Source organism: Azolla caroliniana, unplaced genomic scaffold (genome assembly GCF_043228905.1).
Source record: "Azolla caroliniana isolate FFs.n. ecotype wild unplaced genomic scaffold, voAzoCaro1.0.p SCAF_7, whole genome shotgun sequence".
NCBI classification, from domain to species: domain Eukaryota; kingdom Viridiplantae; phylum Streptophyta; class Polypodiopsida; order Salviniales; family Salviniaceae; genus Azolla; species Azolla caroliniana.
In genome coordinates this window covers 20,315,104-20,334,576 of record NW_028230442.1, presented here as the reverse complement: position 1 = coordinate 20,334,576, position 19,473 = coordinate 20,315,104, and the positions used below count along the sequence as shown (strand labels likewise).

At 41.2% G+C, this 19,473-nt stretch overlaps 1 protein-coding gene across 1 annotated transcript; it reads right to left on the bottom strand.

The window, feature by feature from the left end:
- Positions 1-18,040: 18,040 nt before the first annotated feature.
- On the bottom strand, positions 18,041-18,673 carry LOC147862270 (pentatricopeptide repeat-containing protein At1g08070, chloroplastic-like). Its single transcript, XM_087323086.1, has one exon. It carries the CDS (start codon positions 18,671-18,673, stop codon positions 18,041-18,043), a length of 633 nt encoding a protein of 210 aa, XP_087179212.1.
- Between the last annotated feature and the right edge of the window lie 800 nt (positions 18,674-19,473).

The following is a 19,473-nucleotide window of genomic DNA, read 5'->3' as shown; positions in this document are numbered from 1 at the left end:
TTTGATCACTAAAAACAACATCCCACCATGATGTGTCTTGTTGTGCGGCATATTTCTTTGCGGCTTCAATATGCTTCCTTTTTTCTGTTAAGGCTTGGAGCCATAAGTGTTTTTGTTCTTCTACCAAGCCACTATGCAATTGTCCTTTCTTATCAATTGGCATTTGTTTAGCTCCATAGACCATTGTACTCGGCATACAAAGTAAGAACTAACAACTACCTTCAGGTTCCCATTTTGTAGAAGATGAATATTGCTTGTCATACAAAAGCATAGAACCACTTATTTCATTTTTCTTTATCATAAAAATGTGATTGAAGCTTATATTGTTTAACTGGGCGAGCACTTTAACATTCCCAACACCCCCATCTGATATATATCTCTTAAAGTCATATATCTCCTTCAAATGTAACACTTTTGGGCGTGGTGTGTAGGCATCACAAATGACATAAAATAGTTCAAGTAATGTGAACGCATCATGCCAAGACAACTGTCTAGAGAATGTGCTAAACATCTAATCTATATAATCATGTGTGGCCAACCAAAAGAAAATTGACTTTCACTTTTCTAAACAATCCTTAGTTGACCAACATACTTAGATAGCCAAACACAGTTGAAATTTTGTTCTCTCTAGCAGTATTGTCCAATTGAATGTCAATCTATGCATATAGTATATATTCACAATCATTAGAGAGTCATAAATATGTTTGTTTCTAGTCTTCAATCATTGGTTCATTCATGAAGATCATAATCATTTGGAAGTGCTAATCCCCATATGGGAGATATATTAATTTATTCCTTTATTTATTTCACTTTAATCATAAGTTCATAATCATTTAGTGCTAATCCCCTATGTCGTGACTTTGTACTAACCAAACTGTACTAACGACTAGCTAACGTAGGGGAACTAACTTGCATGTAACCCAACTTTGGTAGACTAACTATAGTTACTTTAACCACGGTTTTAAAGCCCTATAAATAGGAGGACCTCGTCATTTACAGGATCTCACACACGCAATCGAGCACACAGAGCACACAGAGCACACAGAGCCCAAGAGCACATATAACATCACCAACGCAAGAGCATGTGACCATCTCCTTGTCACCAACAAGCACGAAAATCATGTCTTCAAAGAAGATTGAGTGCATGGAGTCCAGGTATGCAACTAACTGTACGGACACTTCATGTTTTGTATCTTTTCCAACCATGTCCAAACATACATAGGTCTAGATTCAAACAGGAACTCGATACGGCGGATCGAGATCCTGTTTAAAAGCTTGTAGTTTGTGTTCAATGTAGACCTTTTAAACACAAACTATATCGAGTTTGTGTTTAAAGCTCTACTGTAAACACAAACTCGATACGCTGTATCGAGTTTGTGTGTATATAAGATACATGACTGGAATATCCTCATTCAGACACAATTTTAGATGGCAATTAGGGCCATTAGGGAATATGACCTGAAGTTGCATAAAATACCTGAAAATATCACATGATTTAGACTTATAATATAAAAAAAACCATATCTTTGATTCTTTATGAAACATTAAGTTCGCTAGACCTAGAAAAATTCTCAAGAACCTATTTTTATCGGAGAATAGTCTAAGACACATTTAAATATACAATGGAGGTCCATTAGTAATTGTCTATCTATGGTAAATTTGATTGTAGCCTAAACCTCAGGACCCAACTGACATATATTTTCCCACTTCCACTATTAAATAGGTCCTTTGAGAACATTTCCGACTGTCCTATTAAGAAAATTAAGCTAAGATATCAAGGTTCATCGGTGGAGAACCAGAAATAACCAGTTGCATAGAACCTAAAAAAGGGAAAGGAACTTCTTTTCCACGAGGATAAAAGAGATCAACCATATGATGAAGTCAGTCATAAGAAGATGGTGGCAGAAACTGGTGGTGAGGACCTTCCTAACTGTGAATTAACGAACAACGAGTGGTGGATGCAATATATGGACTCGAAGAAGAAGGTTATGTTGTATACCACAAAAAAGAAGGGGGGCGGTCAACTTGCTAAAGACAGACCCTTTATGTATGGCCGTGTCTTATGCATGGACAATAAAGATTTTGATTCCCTCAACCTTATTGTAATGGTGGACTGCTCTAAGGGAGTCCGTAAAATGTTCATCTCGGAAGGTCGGGTTGTTAAGGAGTCTTGTGGTCCTGAATCTTTTAAACTCGCTCTTGAGACTTCACAAAATCTGATAATAACATTAAGACCATATATACAAGGCCACACAACTCTAAGGGATGCCTCGCCATCCCTGGTAAAGGCCCCAAAAAAGGTCTCTAAGGTGCAATCGAGACTTGGAAAGAAAAAGATGACAACGATGTCAGACTCTGAATCATCAAGCTCAACTGAAAACGACGAAACTCGGGTGACGCCAGGGGCTGAGCTAGCATCCATTGTCTTGTTGTTTGAGCAGAATAAGATTCGTAGAGAGTTAATGCAAAGGAAACTGGTGAGAAAAGGGCAAGTCTTCAATGTGCCTATAACACACATTCATAGGCCACCAGTAGATGTGAAAACAGGACGAAGACCAATTGAGATTAGAGAGCCACATCAAATGCATGTTGAAAATCTCAAGAAGAAAATGAAATTAAATCCACATGCAATAGTTGTACCCTTTATTGTTATGGTGACTCCTGAAGAATGTTCCACAATTGAGGATTTTGACGTGAGAAAGCATGATCAATACAATTACTTTGTAATTGGTGGATCACATTTGGCTGAAGCATGACAACAACTTGTAAGAGAGCACCCAACCACTTTCTTCTTCAAGTATGCCGATTGCAAAATGAACGTGCGCCTCACAACTGAAGAAGTAAAACTCTTGGCATGGGACCACAACAATGACAATGACTACTGACAAAAAATGTCATCCATCGAACGGATAAGGTTCTTCCACCATGAGTACTTGGACATCAAACAAAAGTTCGGTGTAAAGCTACACCCCAGACTACGATGTCAATGTCTTCATAAGGTCGGCATTGTGGTTGATGATAACGTTAAGTCAGATGGTCTTCGCAAGTACGAGTCATGGTTTCAACTAGTGTTTAGAGATGGAGAAGTCTAGGACCTACAAGATCAAATTTTTTCAATGTGGACGAATAAGGAGGTCAAGGGTCAATGGCAAAAGAAATGTAAGGTAGACCCCTAGCTCGAATTAAAATCACAATCGGTGAAGACAATCCACCTGACAATTGAAGAAGCGGCTGGCGACATGAAGCTGTCTCTATAGAGAGCAATGCAAGGCATTAAGGATGAGCAACTTTTGGTGTCTGTGTTGTCAAGGGTTGTGGCCAAAGAATTGAGCCTCAAAGAGATGGTCACTGAGTTCAACAAGTAAGTCTTCTCAAATAGTTAAGTGAAACAAATATGGGTTTATATAAAGTTCTAATCTCTATTTGTGATTTGACAATCATAAGGTGTATATGAAGATCCAAAAAGATATGATGAAACAACTTGGATGTCTAACTTGGGAACAACTGACTGAGGATTACCCTCTGACGTCTTCATATAAGGCGTTATATAAGTATTTTATTCCATTCAAGGATTGGGTTAGTATTCGTCTTTATATTAAAGTTTTCTTAATATGTAGATGTTGTGTATTAATACTCAATGCCTTATTATCTCTATTAGAAATCATGTTGTGGCAAGAAACCAGGAGAAGTCAAGGATATACACGACTTCCCAACATCCTTCCTTCCACATCTCGAGAGAGCCAGAAAAGAAAAAGAACGTTGTCATGATGTGGCATGCTCGAGTGTGGGAAAAACCGACGAAAGGGGGGGGTCAAAATGTGCATGTGCAATGTGTGTGCACACAAAGGCAATTAATTGTGCACATGCAAAAGAAAAGGGAAAAGAAAGGGTGGAAAGGAGGTATAAAATCTCGTGTAAAAAGTAAGAGAGAGGAGAGATAAAAAGTAGAGAGGAGACGGGCTATGAATTTCTAGATATAGAATTATATATTACATAATAGAGAGTTAATGGGCTAGTGGATAGACATATTGACTATTGCCATTTTTCTTTTGGAGCTCTTCCTCTTTATCTTCACCATTTCTCTTCATCTCATACCCCTTCATCCCCTCATCGCCACATGCTTGTCTTCTTCACGTTGGCACTCGAAGTGCTCGTTTACGGTGCTCGTGAGCCCGAGCCTCGGTTCGGCGTTGCTTCGCCACCGTTCATCATTGCGAGCCTATGTGCTCACCGTTCGGGTGGTCGTGGTTCGTTAGGGTTGGCATTTTTGTGGTGCCCGTGTGCTCTCTTCTTCGTGTTCGTGCTCTGTGTTCAGATTTGCTTGTCTCTAAGGGCGTTTAGTATTTATGTTTTGTTGAGATTATGGTTAACTAGAAGTTTCCACATTGTAATCAAACCCTATTTTGTAAAGGGCCCTCTTGCGTTGGAATCAAACACATATTTATTTATTTAGCCAATATCATTCATGTTTTTCTTTCTTTCTTTGTTCTCGTCGCCTTGTACGTTCGACTGTCTTGTGAAGAGGGAGCGTTTCGGGCGTGCCCATGCACCTCTCTTCCTCATAAAGGCGTACGAACATTTGTGCGTGTGTTTGTGTCTTCCTTGTATGTTCGGCCGTCTTGTGACGAGGGAGCGTTTCGGGCGTGCCCATACACCTCTCCTCCTCATAAAGGCGTATGAGCGTTTGTGCGTGTGTTTGTGTCTTCCTTGTACGTTCGGTCGTCTTGTGACGAGGGAGCGTTTCGGGCGTGGCCATGCACCTCTCCTCCTCATAAAGGCGTACGAGCATTTGTGCATGTGTTTGTGTCTTCCTTGTATGTTCGGTCGTCTTGTGACGAGGGAGCGTTTCGGGCGTGGCCATGCACCTCTCCTCCTCATAAAGGCGTACAAGCATTTGTGTGTGTGTTTGTGTCTTCCTTGTACGTTCGGCTATCTTGTGACGAGGGAGCGTTTCGAGCGTGCCCATGCACCTCTCCTCCTCATAAAGAAGTACGAGCATTTGTGCGTGTGTTTGTGTCTTCCTTGTATGTTCAGTCATCTTGTGACGAGGGAGCGTTCAGGCTTGCCCATACACCTCTCCTCCTCAAGAAGGCGTACAAGCATTTGTGCATGTGTTTTGTGTTTTCCTTGTACGTTCGACGTCTTGTGACAAGGGAGTGTTCGGGCGTGCCCATGCACCTCTCCTCCTCATAAAGACGTACGAGCATTCGTGTTTGTATTCTCGTCCCTTTCCTTGTACGTTCGACGTCTTGTGATGAGGGAGCATTCGTGTTTGTGTTCTTGTCCCCTTGTGCGTTCATCTTGTGTGCTCATCTTTGCTTGTACCTGTTTGATCACTTGGCTCGTGCGGTGATCTCGAAAACTCGACAAGTCGTGATCAATGAAAGCCACTGGCCCCACAAAAAGGGCAACGAACCCTTGCTCAGGAAGGGGTTGGGAAGTAGTATTGTCATAAAGCAAACCTGGGGTCTTCTCTATCCCTTTGTACTCCCTAGTCCAAGACCCCCGTGGTCCCGCCCAAGTAACACACGCACACGAAACTTCGCGACATAAATTGGTGAACCCAACGTGAAAGGGCGGCAAGGGAGATCCAAGATGTGAGGAGGAGAACTCGTTGAAGCAATGGCGATGGTGGTGGACCGTTGGGTAAATGCCCGAGAAGGCATTACCGGCCTGGTCCGGGCCATAGAGACGGTGGTCAACACAATGGGTTGGTTCATTGGAAGAGATACCATGAGCTACTTGGATGCCTATAAGGCCGAAATACTTATGCGAAACGTCCCCGAAGATAGGCAGCTAACCGGATTCACTAGAGTGGTAACGTCGAGTATCCACGCAGCGGTACTTGAGATCCAAGAGGATTGTCACAATTGGGAGGAGTTCGAAGAAAGACTCCTCGAGAAGTACGGCCTTGATGACTCACTCAGAATTTCGAAAAGGGATCTAATGGAGTGGGTTGAGCTTCCCGGCAAGGGGAGAAATACTATGGAACTTCTACAAGAATTTGAGAAGTGCTTCGCGCGACTCTTGGCTCTCGATAGGACGGTGCTCGACACAAGCAAGGTCCTACTATTCATAAAAGCTGTTGATGCACGAGACTGAGAGAAGGTGGGGCTCCTCCTTGAAACTGATGATGGGCTATGGTAAAATGGGTTTGTGGTCGCTTCGATAAGAGAAGGGAATGGAACGACGAGTCTCTGTTGAGCGGCCAAACATCCACAGGCTCCATTAGTGAGACACACGAACCCAGGGGTGGTAGAGCACCTCAAGAAAGAGAGCATGAAAATGCAAGGTTCGTCCCCGAGAGAAACGTGGTTGAAGCACCGTCTGGAGGGTCGGCAATAGAAGAGCTCACAAAGATGGTGCGAGATCTCCAAATAGCGCACACTAGGAGAGAGAGTGGCGGCACTCAAGATCGACATCCCCCGTTCGTGCAAAGATGTATGTGGTGCAACCATCCCAACCACCTACGAAAGGAGTGTGGAGACTTTCAAGAGGCCCTAAGAAGGGATAATGTCTATCTTTGGAACAATACCTAGGTCTATTCGACGGAGACAAGGCATCCCTTGGGATTGAATTAAGGTTGAGGGGGCATGAGAAGGCTAATGGAGGAGGCCGAAGCACGACATGTTGAAACCGTCCACTACTCGGTGTCAACTGGGACCCGAGTGGGGAAAGAGGTGAGGAGGCAAGAGGAGAAAGAGATTGACTTTTGGCCATCAATCCTCAGAAGCCTCTTTAGGGGAAAGTTCAAAAGAGAAGAAGCGGACGAAGTGGAAAGAAGGGTCCAAGAAGCAACCGGGTGGAAGAAAAGACGGGCTTAGTGGAAGCCGCTTGCCAAAATTACGAAGTAATGGTTGAAGAGAAGAAGGTAGGAAATGATGAGGGAGACGGTCCATAAGGAAATACGACGCTCGAGGTGCACGAAGAAGGGAAGAGCTGAACCAGTCTCAAGCATGCAATGAAATATGGAAAGTGAAGGGGAACCCCCCCAACTTCAAGCTTTGCTCGGAAATCGAACAAGCAACGAACTTGAAGAAGGTAGTGGAGGAAAGGATACTCGATAGTCACATAGAGTTTACTCTACGAGAGGTCCTCGGAATTGCCAAGAAAGAATTTCATGAGGTCATCATCAACCTAATGAAGAGGAAGTAGCTCTCGACGGAGCAAGAAGTGGCAAAGCCCGCTATTGTAAATGCATTGTCAACTAAGGTGCCCGAGGAAGACGAAGACTATGCGGACGGTCACTAGATGAGGCCGCATTGGGCAAGAGCGACAACGGAGACACCGGTATGGGTCAGAGATGTAAAAGAGCTGGTTGTGGCATTGATTGACCATGGCTCTAAGATCAACCTTAAGTCCATGGACTTTTATAAAAAGGGAAAGTGGCCGATCAACACGAAGCACGAGTGGAAGATTAGAGCGGCGATCCGAATGTACGAGTGAAGGTGGGGGACGTAGAAATAGATCGACCATGGCTCTAAGATCAACCTTATGTCCATGGACTTTTATAAAAAGGGAAAGTGGCCGATCAACACGAAGCACGCGTGGAAGATTAGAGCGGCGACCCAAATGTATAGGTGAAGGTGGGGGATGTAGAAATAGATCAACATTTCTTCGTTCAAGAGACGTCCTCACACCCGGTCATCTTGAGTGAACTATACATCACGGCGGCTCACATGGAGACGAAGGTGCTAGACAATGGGTTGGCATATGCGAGGGTCAAGAGCCAAGATGGGAAGCATTTGATCCAATTCCTTACGGTGAGGCCCAACCATGAGCGCAATTGAGCCTCCCTCAAAGGGGAGAGCCGAGAGGATTTTTTATGCGGGCTATTAAAGAGTGGGGCCGCAATAACCCGAGGCAAACTAAGACCCCAAACCCTTGCAAAACTATTAAATGTAATAGGAAACAATTTTGGTTCTCCAAAAATGGAGCTTGTAAAATTACTAGTTTAAGTGATAGAGATAAGCCTAGGGCCAAGAGATACGAAAGGTATCTCAAACAATGTAATTTATTAGGGGAAGATGACACCATAAGCGGGCGCCATGGAGGCGGTCTCATTCGATGACACTCTCGGAGAGATGGAGAGGATAGTCGCTTCGGGCCTCAATGAAGACAAGGTAATTCCAGTCAACTCAGTTGACATGTACAATGCCATCGAAGAGCTTGGGCGGTTGATCGATGAAGCGAGGACGGTCGAGGTGCAAACGAAGTACAAGACCGTGGACAAGAAGGTGAAGCCTGTGGTTGCCCCATTGCCTAACAATAATTGGGATCAGATAAAGGGGGTAGCTGCTGATCCTAGCTTGCGGGACCCACGAGGCATAGGGCACCGGTTCACCGACGAGACGCGACAGAAGCTCTGAATTGGTAGGGGTGGCTTCCTATTGCCTAGGGAGGAGGAAAGATTTAGAAGGATGATTGAAAGCCACAAAAGGGCTTTCACCTTCTCGTCGGGTGAGATAGGGTGCATAAACCCTAAGATTGTGGAGCCAATGGCGATCTTTACGGTACCGCATATTCCGTGGAACATCAAACCAATCCCGGTTCCGAGAGCTCACATCCCGAAGTTGATTGAGTCACTTCAGGAAAAGATCGAGATGGGTATCCTCGAGCCATCAAGCGCCCCATACTCGAATCGGTGGTTCACTGTGCCAAAGAGGAACGACACCTTACGCTTCATCCAGGACCTACAACCTGTTAATCAAGTGAGAATTCGAAATGCAGGGGTTGGGCCGAGCATTGATGAATTCACCGAGGCCTTCGTTGGAAGGTCTATATTATAGATCATAGTACTAATGTAAGCTTAAGATAAGGATAATGAAAAGATAGATAGAAAGGAGAAAGAGAAAGAAGGGTGCCGATCCACCCGACCACCCCCGAGCGAAGGGATCGAGACGGACTCGAGCCTCGATCGGCGTCCCATACCACCGCCGTGGCGTCGAGTCGTACCTGGTGCTGGCGCGCTCGCTACAAGAGTTGACCCACCACACGAGCAGAGTCTCGATGTAGTCAAAAGATGATCAAATGAGGGTAGCTAGGCCTCTTATTTATAGCGAAACCCAAGGCCCCCAGGCAAGTTCACACTTGACCTAATGGGTTGTCTCAATCCCGAGGATTAAAAGTAATCCTCCCCTTCTTTACACTCTCATTTAACCCTCACACTTATCCACGTGTATAGAATACTACGGTAAATTCTTACCACGGGATATTATATGGTCATGCTCGTAACATACTCCCCCTCTTTAAAACATTGCACTCTTGCAATGGAAAGTTAGGGAAGTTAGTTCTAAGAGTTGTTTCGCGTTCCCATGTGGCATCTTTTATTGATTTATCCAGCCATTTTATTTTGAATTCTCGGATTTCTTTAGTACGTAATTTTTTTGTTTTAACATCGAGAATTCTTTCTGGTACATGTGGTTTAGGGTTTAATTCTTCAGAAGTAACCAGAATTTCAGTCGTAACTATATTGTCGCCAGAACCTAGAAGTTCTTTTAGATGACTCACATGAAAGACTGGATGAATTCCGACACCATCGGGAAGAGCGAGACGATAGGCTGATGACCCAATGCGTTTGAGGACTGTAAAAGGTCCACAAAACCGTGGGGCTAACTTAGCGCACTTACCCGTAGACAATGTCTTAGAATTGTGAGGTACACGTAAAAATACCTTCTGTCCAGGGTTGAATACACGAGGTTGCCTATGATGATCGGCATAAAAACGCGCTCTATCTTGAGCTATTTTTATATTATCTCGTGCAATATGCAACATATCTTGCATATCCCGAAGAAAGTTTTGCGTACTTCGCAACTCATCATGATGTATATTAACATCAATCGGGGCTCGTGGCTGAAAACCATACATCAACATAAAAGGACTATATCCCGTCGACGTATGCTTGGAGCTGTTATAAGCAAACTCCAAAATTGGGAGATAACGTTCCCATTTTGTTGGTTTTGCACCAACGTATGCTCGAAGCATGTCCTCAATAATTTGATTTACTCGTTCTGTCTGTCCATCTGATTGAGGATGATCCGTGGAGCTCATGCTCAACGTAGTTTCTAACTTCTTAAAGACTTGTGTCCAGAAGTCACTAGTAAACTTTGGATCTCGATCACTCACGATATCCATCGGTAACCCATAAAAACGAAACAATTCGTCAACAAATTGGTAAGCCAATTCAGGAGCTGTTACCGTGGTTTTAGTAGCAATAAATCTGGCCATTTTAGTTAGTCGATCAACGACAACCCAGATGGCATCATGACCTTTTTGGGTGCGAGGAAGGCTAACAATAAAATCCATGGATATACTTTCCCACTTATTATTGGGAATGTCCAAGGGATGTAAAAGTCCTGCGGCTTTAAGTCGCTCGGCTTTGTTAACTTGACACTGGTGACATTTAGTCACATAGCTATGTATGTCAGGACGCATCTTAGGCCAATAAAATTGAGTGGAGATGAGAACGAGTGTACGATGTATTCCAGGGTGCCCTGCTGAGGGTGCATCATGGCATTCAAAAAGAATCCTCTTTTTGACCTCGGGTAAATCTGGAACACAAACCTTCCCATTACGGTAGAGCAAACCGTTAGCAATGTGGAAGTATTCCTTCGAGGATGTGGTGGTGTCTGTTCCAGACTCAACTCTTGCCCAGTATTTTGTGAAATAACTGTCATCAGGATACTTTCCTCGAAGGTGATCATAAAGATCTGATGATATTTCAGTGGAGCTAAGCGTGTTAACTTCACGGATGCGACTTAGTGCATCAGCGACAGTGTTCATGGAACCTTTACGATATCGTATGGAAAAATCAAAGTCCTGGATGAGATCAGCCCATCGTGCCTTACGACCTTTCAGGTCTTGTTGGTCACAAAAATATTTCAAGGACTCGTGGTCCGTAGTTACCACAAAGTGATTTCCATAAAGATAATGGCGCCATGTTTTGAGCGCATGTATAACTGCAAATAATTCTTTTTCTTGAACGGTATACCGACATTGAGCAGAATCAAGTTTCTTACTCTCGAATGCTATTGGTTTACCATCTTGATACAAGACAACACCTATAGCATAATCGCTTGCATCGGTTTCAACCTCAAAAGGTTTTGAAGGATCGGGTAAAAGAAGTGAAGGAGCCTTGCAAACCAGGTCCTTGAGTTCCTTAAAGGCAAGGTCTAGTGTAGCATTCCACACAATAGGTTTTGTAGACTTACGCGTTTGACCTTTTAAAAGATCAGTAAACGGCGTCGTCAATTGGGAGTAATTACGAAGAGACTTTCGCAAAAACCCCACAAAACCAAGGAATGATCGAACTTCTCGAATATTCCGAAGAGTGGGCCAAAGCTTGATTTTCTCAATGCGAGAAGGATCAATTTCAACTCCTCGTTCGGTTATGAGATGTCCTAGATAAGTAATTGATTTCTTGAAGAACTCACATTTTGAGATCTTCGCATAAAACTGTTTGTCACGCAATGTTTGTAAAACAAAGCGGACATGTCTAGCATGTTCTTGTAATGTACGGCTATAAACTAAAATATCATCCAAGAAAATAACGACAAATTTTCCAAGTTGTTCTCGGAAAATGTCATTCATTTCTTGTTGAAAAGTAGCCGGAGCATTGGTCAAACCAAAAGGCATAACCAAAAACTCGTAATGGCCATAGCGTGTACGAAATGCCGTTTTAGGAACATCGTCCTCACTTATTCTTATTTGATGGTAGCCAGTACGGAGATCAAGTTTCGTAAAATACCGAGCTCCCTGGAGACGGTCAATTAAATCGTCAGCCCGGGGCAATGGATACGAATTCTTGATCGTCACTTTATTCAAGCGTCGGTAATTAATACACATACGCCATGTGCCCTCTTTCTTTTTAACCAAGAGAACTGGTGCACCCCATGGAGATTTACTATAACGTATATAGCCCATTCGTAAATAGTCCTTGAGTTGCTTAGATACCTCATCTTCTTCGGATCGACTTAAGCGATACAGAGGTATACTTATTGGTGCAACACCAGGTACAATATCTATACGATGGTCTATATTACGTTTAGGAGGTAACCCATCAGGTAGTTCACTTGGAAAAACATCATGAAAATCATTTAAGATTTCATCAAGTTGTTGTTGTTCAAAATATGTTAATTGAATCGGGACATTATCGATATTGTAAACGTGAATGTCCGGATCAAGTACACAATAAAATAACGTAGAACAAGACAACTCGGATATTGATGGACACGAGGAAACAATCGAGAGAGATTGTTTTTTTACACATTGAATAAAATGCGTACAATCGTTCAGTACAAAAGAAATGGAATGACGAACCCAATCAATAAATAAAGAAGAGTTTTTATTATAAAACCAGGGATAACCCAGTATTACATCGGTGGTACAAAGATTCATTACATGGAAGTCTACTTCCTCTATATAAGTATCAATAGAAATTCCTAATGAATGAATCGCCCCGTTGATGTATTGTACTCTTCCATCAGCTAAGTGCACCATGTAGGTGTGATCACTTACGGTGGGTTGGATTCCCCATATCTGAACCAAACGATCATTCACAAAATTGTGTGAGCTTCCCGAATCAAATAAAAATTGTACGGGAGATCCATTGATATACCCGTTTGCACGTAGTAAATCATTGGGACCCAATACATAGTGAGGGAAAGAACATTGACAATTACTTAAATGATGTGTATAGACCTGAAGGACATTAGGAATCTGACCTTTATGGTCTGCAGCTTTAGCTTTGTTGTCGTGCTCTTTCCATTGGAGCTTTCGACATTGATCTTTTGTATGACCCTTCTTTTTGCAGAATACACAAAAAGGATGTTGTCGCTTACAATCGCGATCCAGGAATTCGTTGGGTGTCTTGCGTTTCCCAACAAATTGCGACTGCTTAGTCCCGGGCGCTTCGTTGGGTTTGTTATGGTCCTTCTTCGAAGTGCGTTGATAGCGAAGAACTATTTCAACGGCCTCTTCGAAGGATTTTGGATCCTTATCGTGCACTATCCAGTGATAGTCCGAATTGGGGATGCCATTGACAAAACAAGCTATCAACCAATTGTCCCCTTCTAGACCCGATTTTTGGATTTGGGTTCTAGCATGGTGAACATAGTCTTCTAGCGAGGAAAATTTCCTGCTAGAGAGGTTCATTAAAGCTTGTGCTGCCTCGGTTCGAGAGGGAGGTTGCAGAAATTGGCCCTTAAAAACCGTGACAAAATCTGTCCAGGTATCGGGCAATTTCCCCATAGTACGGAGGCCACGCCACCAGGCGGCGGCCTTACCCCCGAGTTCTCGGCTGACATATGCAATCTTCGTACTATCTGGCGTGGGATAGAGCTCAAAATGAGACTCCCATCGTCCCAGCCATGTGCAGATTGCTTCTTCGGTTCTTTCCTTTTTGTCTCCCGTAAATGGCTTAACGACAAATGATGGTTCACCTTGTCGCTCATCAGGTCTATTAGTCTCACGTTGTAGACTAATGACACGTGCCTCAAGAGCACTTTGAGATTGCCGAAGTTCGGTCATCTGTTGAGCGGTGAAACTAAGGAATTGGGTTATTTGTGCCAAATACATCTCAGTGGACATTTGTCCAGGAGGATTCCCTTGAGTTCCTTCCGCTTGAGCGGATGACATCGGGTCGTTAATTTGAGCCATTAAAGATTATTTCTGGAAAAGAAATAGGATAAGGTCAGAGATATAGTCATAACATCATGTCGTGATGTAAACATATCATGGGCGAGCATTAATCGATATCATTATCTCACGTCAATACCCCTCTAGACGTATGAGATGAGGTTCAAGATCAGGTTACTATGGTAACACAAAGGTGTTTTAAAAACCATGGGGGTGACAAATAAATGTCTTTCCCTGATCTCTATATCGATTTTTTCATGGTGGCTCCCCGAGGCTCAACCATGTATGTTCGCGTCATGAATAGTTTATACACGAAAAAAATGTTAACAATAAACTATGTTGCGGTGCCCACATATGTGGTTTCGGCTCTTTAAGTCCTATTACGAGGACCCCGAGGTGCACTTAGACCTTAAGTCTAAACATGTGTTATAGTCATATGTATCAAGGATGTTGTATGGTCTTGGTCATATTTGAACTCGAGACCTCGAGAACAAATACATTAAACACTTGAGCCAACCAAGTAAGTTGCTCTTCTCAAATGCTTAATGTTTGATGCGTATAAGAGATATGCGAGGCAATTGATCATATATGTTTTTTTAAAAGAACATATATGTCAAGGTCCTTATTTCGCCCTCATTTACCAAAACTATGTTGGTACGTTACCTAACCTCAAGTCTCGTAATTACGATGGCATATGCCAAAGTGCAACCTAATGGTGAAGCCAAATGAGCCCTTGTTTCGTAGTAGGCTCACGTGGGCCATCACATGGTCACGTCATTACGAATGCCTCTCGTAAGAACGAGCTCATGGTGGCGTCATATCCATGTAACGAGGGAGGGATGTTGGATACGCGCGTCATTGGAGCGACCTCACTTGAAGTGGGTCAAGCCCTACGTACTCAACATCATTTTGGCTATTGGCGTTTCTTTACGTAACGAAATCGAGGTCGTCAACGGGGTTATCAACAATAAAAAAATGTTGAAAAAGGGATGGTGACAACGCCATTCTCACAAAAATGTGAGGACGGCCACCAACATCCTTTTCCCGATCATGACAACTTTCGATATAATCACGTAATAACGAATATACACATATGTTTACTTATCACATATATACGATCAAATACGTATATATGTGACCACATATGCCTATATTCAACATATCGTTATAGTAAATAGCCACAAATGATGTGATCGAGATACGTAATCGAGGTATATACCTCTACGCACACGAAACATCCACAAATAAGAGATCATCGTAATACGCAATGGAGGTATTGACCTCTTACGCATATGAGACCAAACGCATATCGTTTACAACAAATCAAGGTATTAAACTCATACGCAAACGTAACATATGTTCGTGAACGTAATACGTAATTGAGGTATTAACCTCGTACGCATACGACACTCATCACATATTATTAACATGTCAAACGAGGTATTGACCTCGTGCACATATGTAAACGTTTTAGATAATCAATTAAAGACCACTACAACATCATTGACTTAATGAAAAAAATTACATATAAACTAAACACATGATTAGATGGGAGAAGAGAGAATAGAAAGAAAAATTCTGGAAAGAGTTACCGAAGTTCTTTGTTGATCGTTGTCTGGATCAAGGCCAACCGCACAACGATCGATCAACATCAATCAAAAGACAAATGAAAAACAAAGAAACATTAGTACAAAAATCTGATACCAAATATTATAGATCATAGTACTAATGTAAGCTTAAGATAAGGATAATGAAAAGATAGATAGAAAGGAGAAAGAGAAAGAAGGGTGCCGATCCACCCGACCACCCCCGAGCGAAGGGATCGAGACGGACTCGAGCCTTGATCGGCGTCCCATACCACCGCCGTGGCGTCGAGTCGTACCTGGTGCTGGCGCGCTCGCTACAAGAGTTGACCCACCACACGAGCAGAGTCTTGATGTAGTCAAAAGATGATCAAATGAGGGTAGCTAGGCCTCTTATTTATAGCGAAACCCAAGGCCCCCAGGCAAGTTCACACTTGACCTAATGGGTTGTCTCAATCCCGAGGATTAAAAGTAATCCTCCCCTTCTTTACACTCTCATTTAACCCTCACACTTATCCACGTGTATAGAATACTACGGTAAATTCTTACCACGGGATATTATATGGTCATGCTCGTAACAGTCTATTTATTCGATTAGTGATCTATACTCGGGGTATGAGCAATTCCAACTAGCCGTGGAGAGTAGGGACATCATGACGATGCGGACCCCTATCGGGTTAGTGTGAATGTGTACCTTGCCATAAGGAGGCACTAACTCTGTAGCCCACATGGTAAATGCAATGAACAAGGTATGAGAGATTGCATCCCCGACATCACCATGCCATTCCTCGATGACATCCCCATAAAAGGGTGCTCTGAAGCAGAGAAAGATTAAACCTTGGATGAGGATGGGTGCAGACGTTTTGTGGCAGAATCTTAGCAATGGGCACGGTTCGGTTTCTTGACCTTGAAACCAAACTAAACCAACCATTCATAATAAAAACCAAACCAAACCATTTAAATTTTTTGAAGCCATTTAAACTGAACCGTTTAGAGCTGATATGTTTAAACCAAACCATTTAAAATGTAGGTGAAACCAAACCGTTTACAAAAAATTTAGAACCAAACCGAAACTGGTTTATCAAAAATCAAAACCAAACTAGTTTTTCATACAACCAAACCAAACCAAACCAAACCGTTTTGACATAATCCAACGAAAACGGATCTACAAATTCAACCAAACCAAATACTCTAGAATAATAAATATCATAAAACAAACAGAAATTCACACCCCGTTTTCTAAGAATTACTAATTTTTAGAAAATGATAAGATATAACATAAAATGATAAATGTTTTTCGGAATGATAATAAAATCCATATAGTAGTGTTCAAACTTTAAATCCCAATATGTAACTAAAGAATAACAATCCATATAATAGAGTTTATACTTATATATGTAAATGAATGTTCATCTTCTCATTTCCAATCTTTTCTTTAAGTTTGAATTAGGGATTCCTGAAAGTATAAAATATGTAAAAGAATTAAGTAATTCAGAATAATTTTTTTATAAAGAATCGAATAAAAAACAAAATAGTAAAAAGTATGTAGTAAAAATTACATTGACTTTGAGGATCTCCAATTGCAACCACCATAGTCATTAACTTGTGAAGAATCAACATGATTCCTGTATATATAAAATACATAAAATACATAAAACACGTAAGTAATTAGTAATAAAAATAACAAGTAAAGTCTCAAATAAAAAACAACCAAGTAAAAAGTATGCACACCTTAATTTTCCGTTGACTATCATGTAAGATGTAATCTATTACCTCATCTTCACCAACAAGATCATCCAAATTCATTATTAGTTCTTCATAAGTAGTGTGAAAATTATCTATCAACTGAACATTAGATTCTTTTAAAACATCCAAACAAATCAGACTTCGATCATTATTAGATTATATCTTCTAATACTTAATTCAACGATATATAATAGGAAAACAAATAGCAAAGACATTATCTCTACATATCTCTATAGCTCACGTACATCTAAAATAGATGATACATCCTCATCTATATCAAGTTTACCTTGGGAATTTTTCTAGAAGCAGGTGGTCAATCAAATCTGTGGTGTTATTGTGTATGTATAATATTAGAGACAAATAGAAAACAGAGTCAATAGAAAAGTGGTAGGATAAAACGCTCTCTCATCTGCAGTGATTTGAGTTCCTGGCACTATAAAGTCCAACTACTTTCTTGTTTTCTGCTTTTCTATTTCTGTCTTCCCTTATCCTCGTTTTAAATAGGAAAGATATAAATGTTCCTCATCTCATCACTTTCAACTTGAATAATCGAGTGACCGGTCGTTCTCTACTATTAACATACATCAATATCGAATACTCTGATCAAATTTCTTGAATTTGACTCCTTGTGCTAAAGCTATAAATCTGAGAAACTGGATGGCTTGATCAATAAAGTTATCGATGTTACCTCTTCCCGAATAACAGAATTTCAGTAGATTCATCAATTCATGTCTAAACATTTGCTATTCATCAATTCATTTAAATCATCCACGTTTCAATCCTAGAGCTTCTCCTCAATGTACCTCAATGTACATATTGTTGAAAGTAGGGCAAGAATCATGTGGTACCGAAAATCTCTGGATGCCGGGGCCTTGATTTTGAAGGTTCCCTGTTCTTTTTTGTGAAGAGACTGACCCTCTCAACTAAAAGGTTCTACGAAAGATGCAATAGTAAATAAGATGTAGACACTGCATCTTCATCTATAACATTTGGATGTCAGGAGAAATCAATATTACACCCTCGTAAGGATAGCTCAAACTAACACTCACAACATAATTTTTGAACCATTCTGCGTATTAATAGGTTTTTTGAAACTGTAGACCTGTTTGTGCATATATATCTGAAATGATGACATATGCAGTAACATCATCCGGTGACATAACCACTGCATTATCAAATGCTTGTTTACCAAGCAGTAAGCTGTTGTGTATCCTACAAGCACCTAATAATGACAACCAAATGGCAGAATTCGATTGTATTGGCAACTCTTGCAATAAGTTCTCTGCCTTTTTGAAATCCCTTGCACGACCAAGCATATCAACCAAAGTTCCATAAAGTCTTATGTGAGGTGTTACCTTATCTTTGCCCATGAACAAAAAACACTCTAAACCAGTGTCAACAAGACTAGAATAACTACAACTTGACAGAAGTGATGTGTATGTTAGTTCATCAGGTCTTAAACTAACCATCCTTAACAATTTAAACATTTCCAAGCTGACAACATAGTTTCCTTCACTTGCATGGCCCGTAATATATACATTCCATACAACTAAGTTGGGATCAGTAAGTTCATAAAAAAATGCATGTGCATTCAACATGCTTGAACAACCCCCATATGCATGAACAAGGGCAACTGAAATTAATGGAATGTGATCACATTCAGTAGAGACAACACCAAAATGGATGTATTTAGGTGATATATTTCCCATAGTTTAAAATTTGTCTCTAGAGGTTGGGACCCACATACCAAAAATAGAGTTAGCGAAGCTTGAAGAAAAAAGCATAAAACAAATGGATGAACATATCCATTTAAGGTGTAACTTGTAACACAACCAAACAAGTTAGACTTCAATCATTATTAGATTATATCTTCTAATAGTCAACTCAACGATATATAGTAGGAAAACAAATAGCAAAAACATTATCTCTACATATCTCTATAGCTCACATACATCTGAAATAGATGATACATCCTCATCTATATCAAGTTTACCTTGGGAATCTTTCTAGAAGCAAGTGGTCCTATTGAAAGAGTAAAGGATCACATCATGGATATGTACACACAAGCTCACAAAAAGCTAACAAATCAGAGTGTATCTCAGGCAGTATTAAGTACAGAATATACATCCATCCCAGTATATCATAAGGAAATCATTCAAATACATTGTTTCCTCCTTCAATAATAATATTCTTGAATATTACCAAGATAGACAACCTATGTGTGAGAGAGAGGGTGTTTGATCCATACCTATGTTATAGTAGCAACAATAAGAGGTTGAGGTAGAAGATCAGAGTGGAGTATGGAGGTATGATACGCGAGGAAGATAGAATGATAGGAAGAGGGATGAAGTGGTTGTAGCCTGTTAGCTTGTTGCCGCCTGCAGAGTGCACTTCATTTTCAAATTTCTTGCACAGATGAATCAGTGAGTCGTGAGAGAGGGATGAGGTTTAATTTTTAAAATTAAAAGTTGAAAGTGAGCACTGAAAAGTGGGAACTTAGAGACTAGTG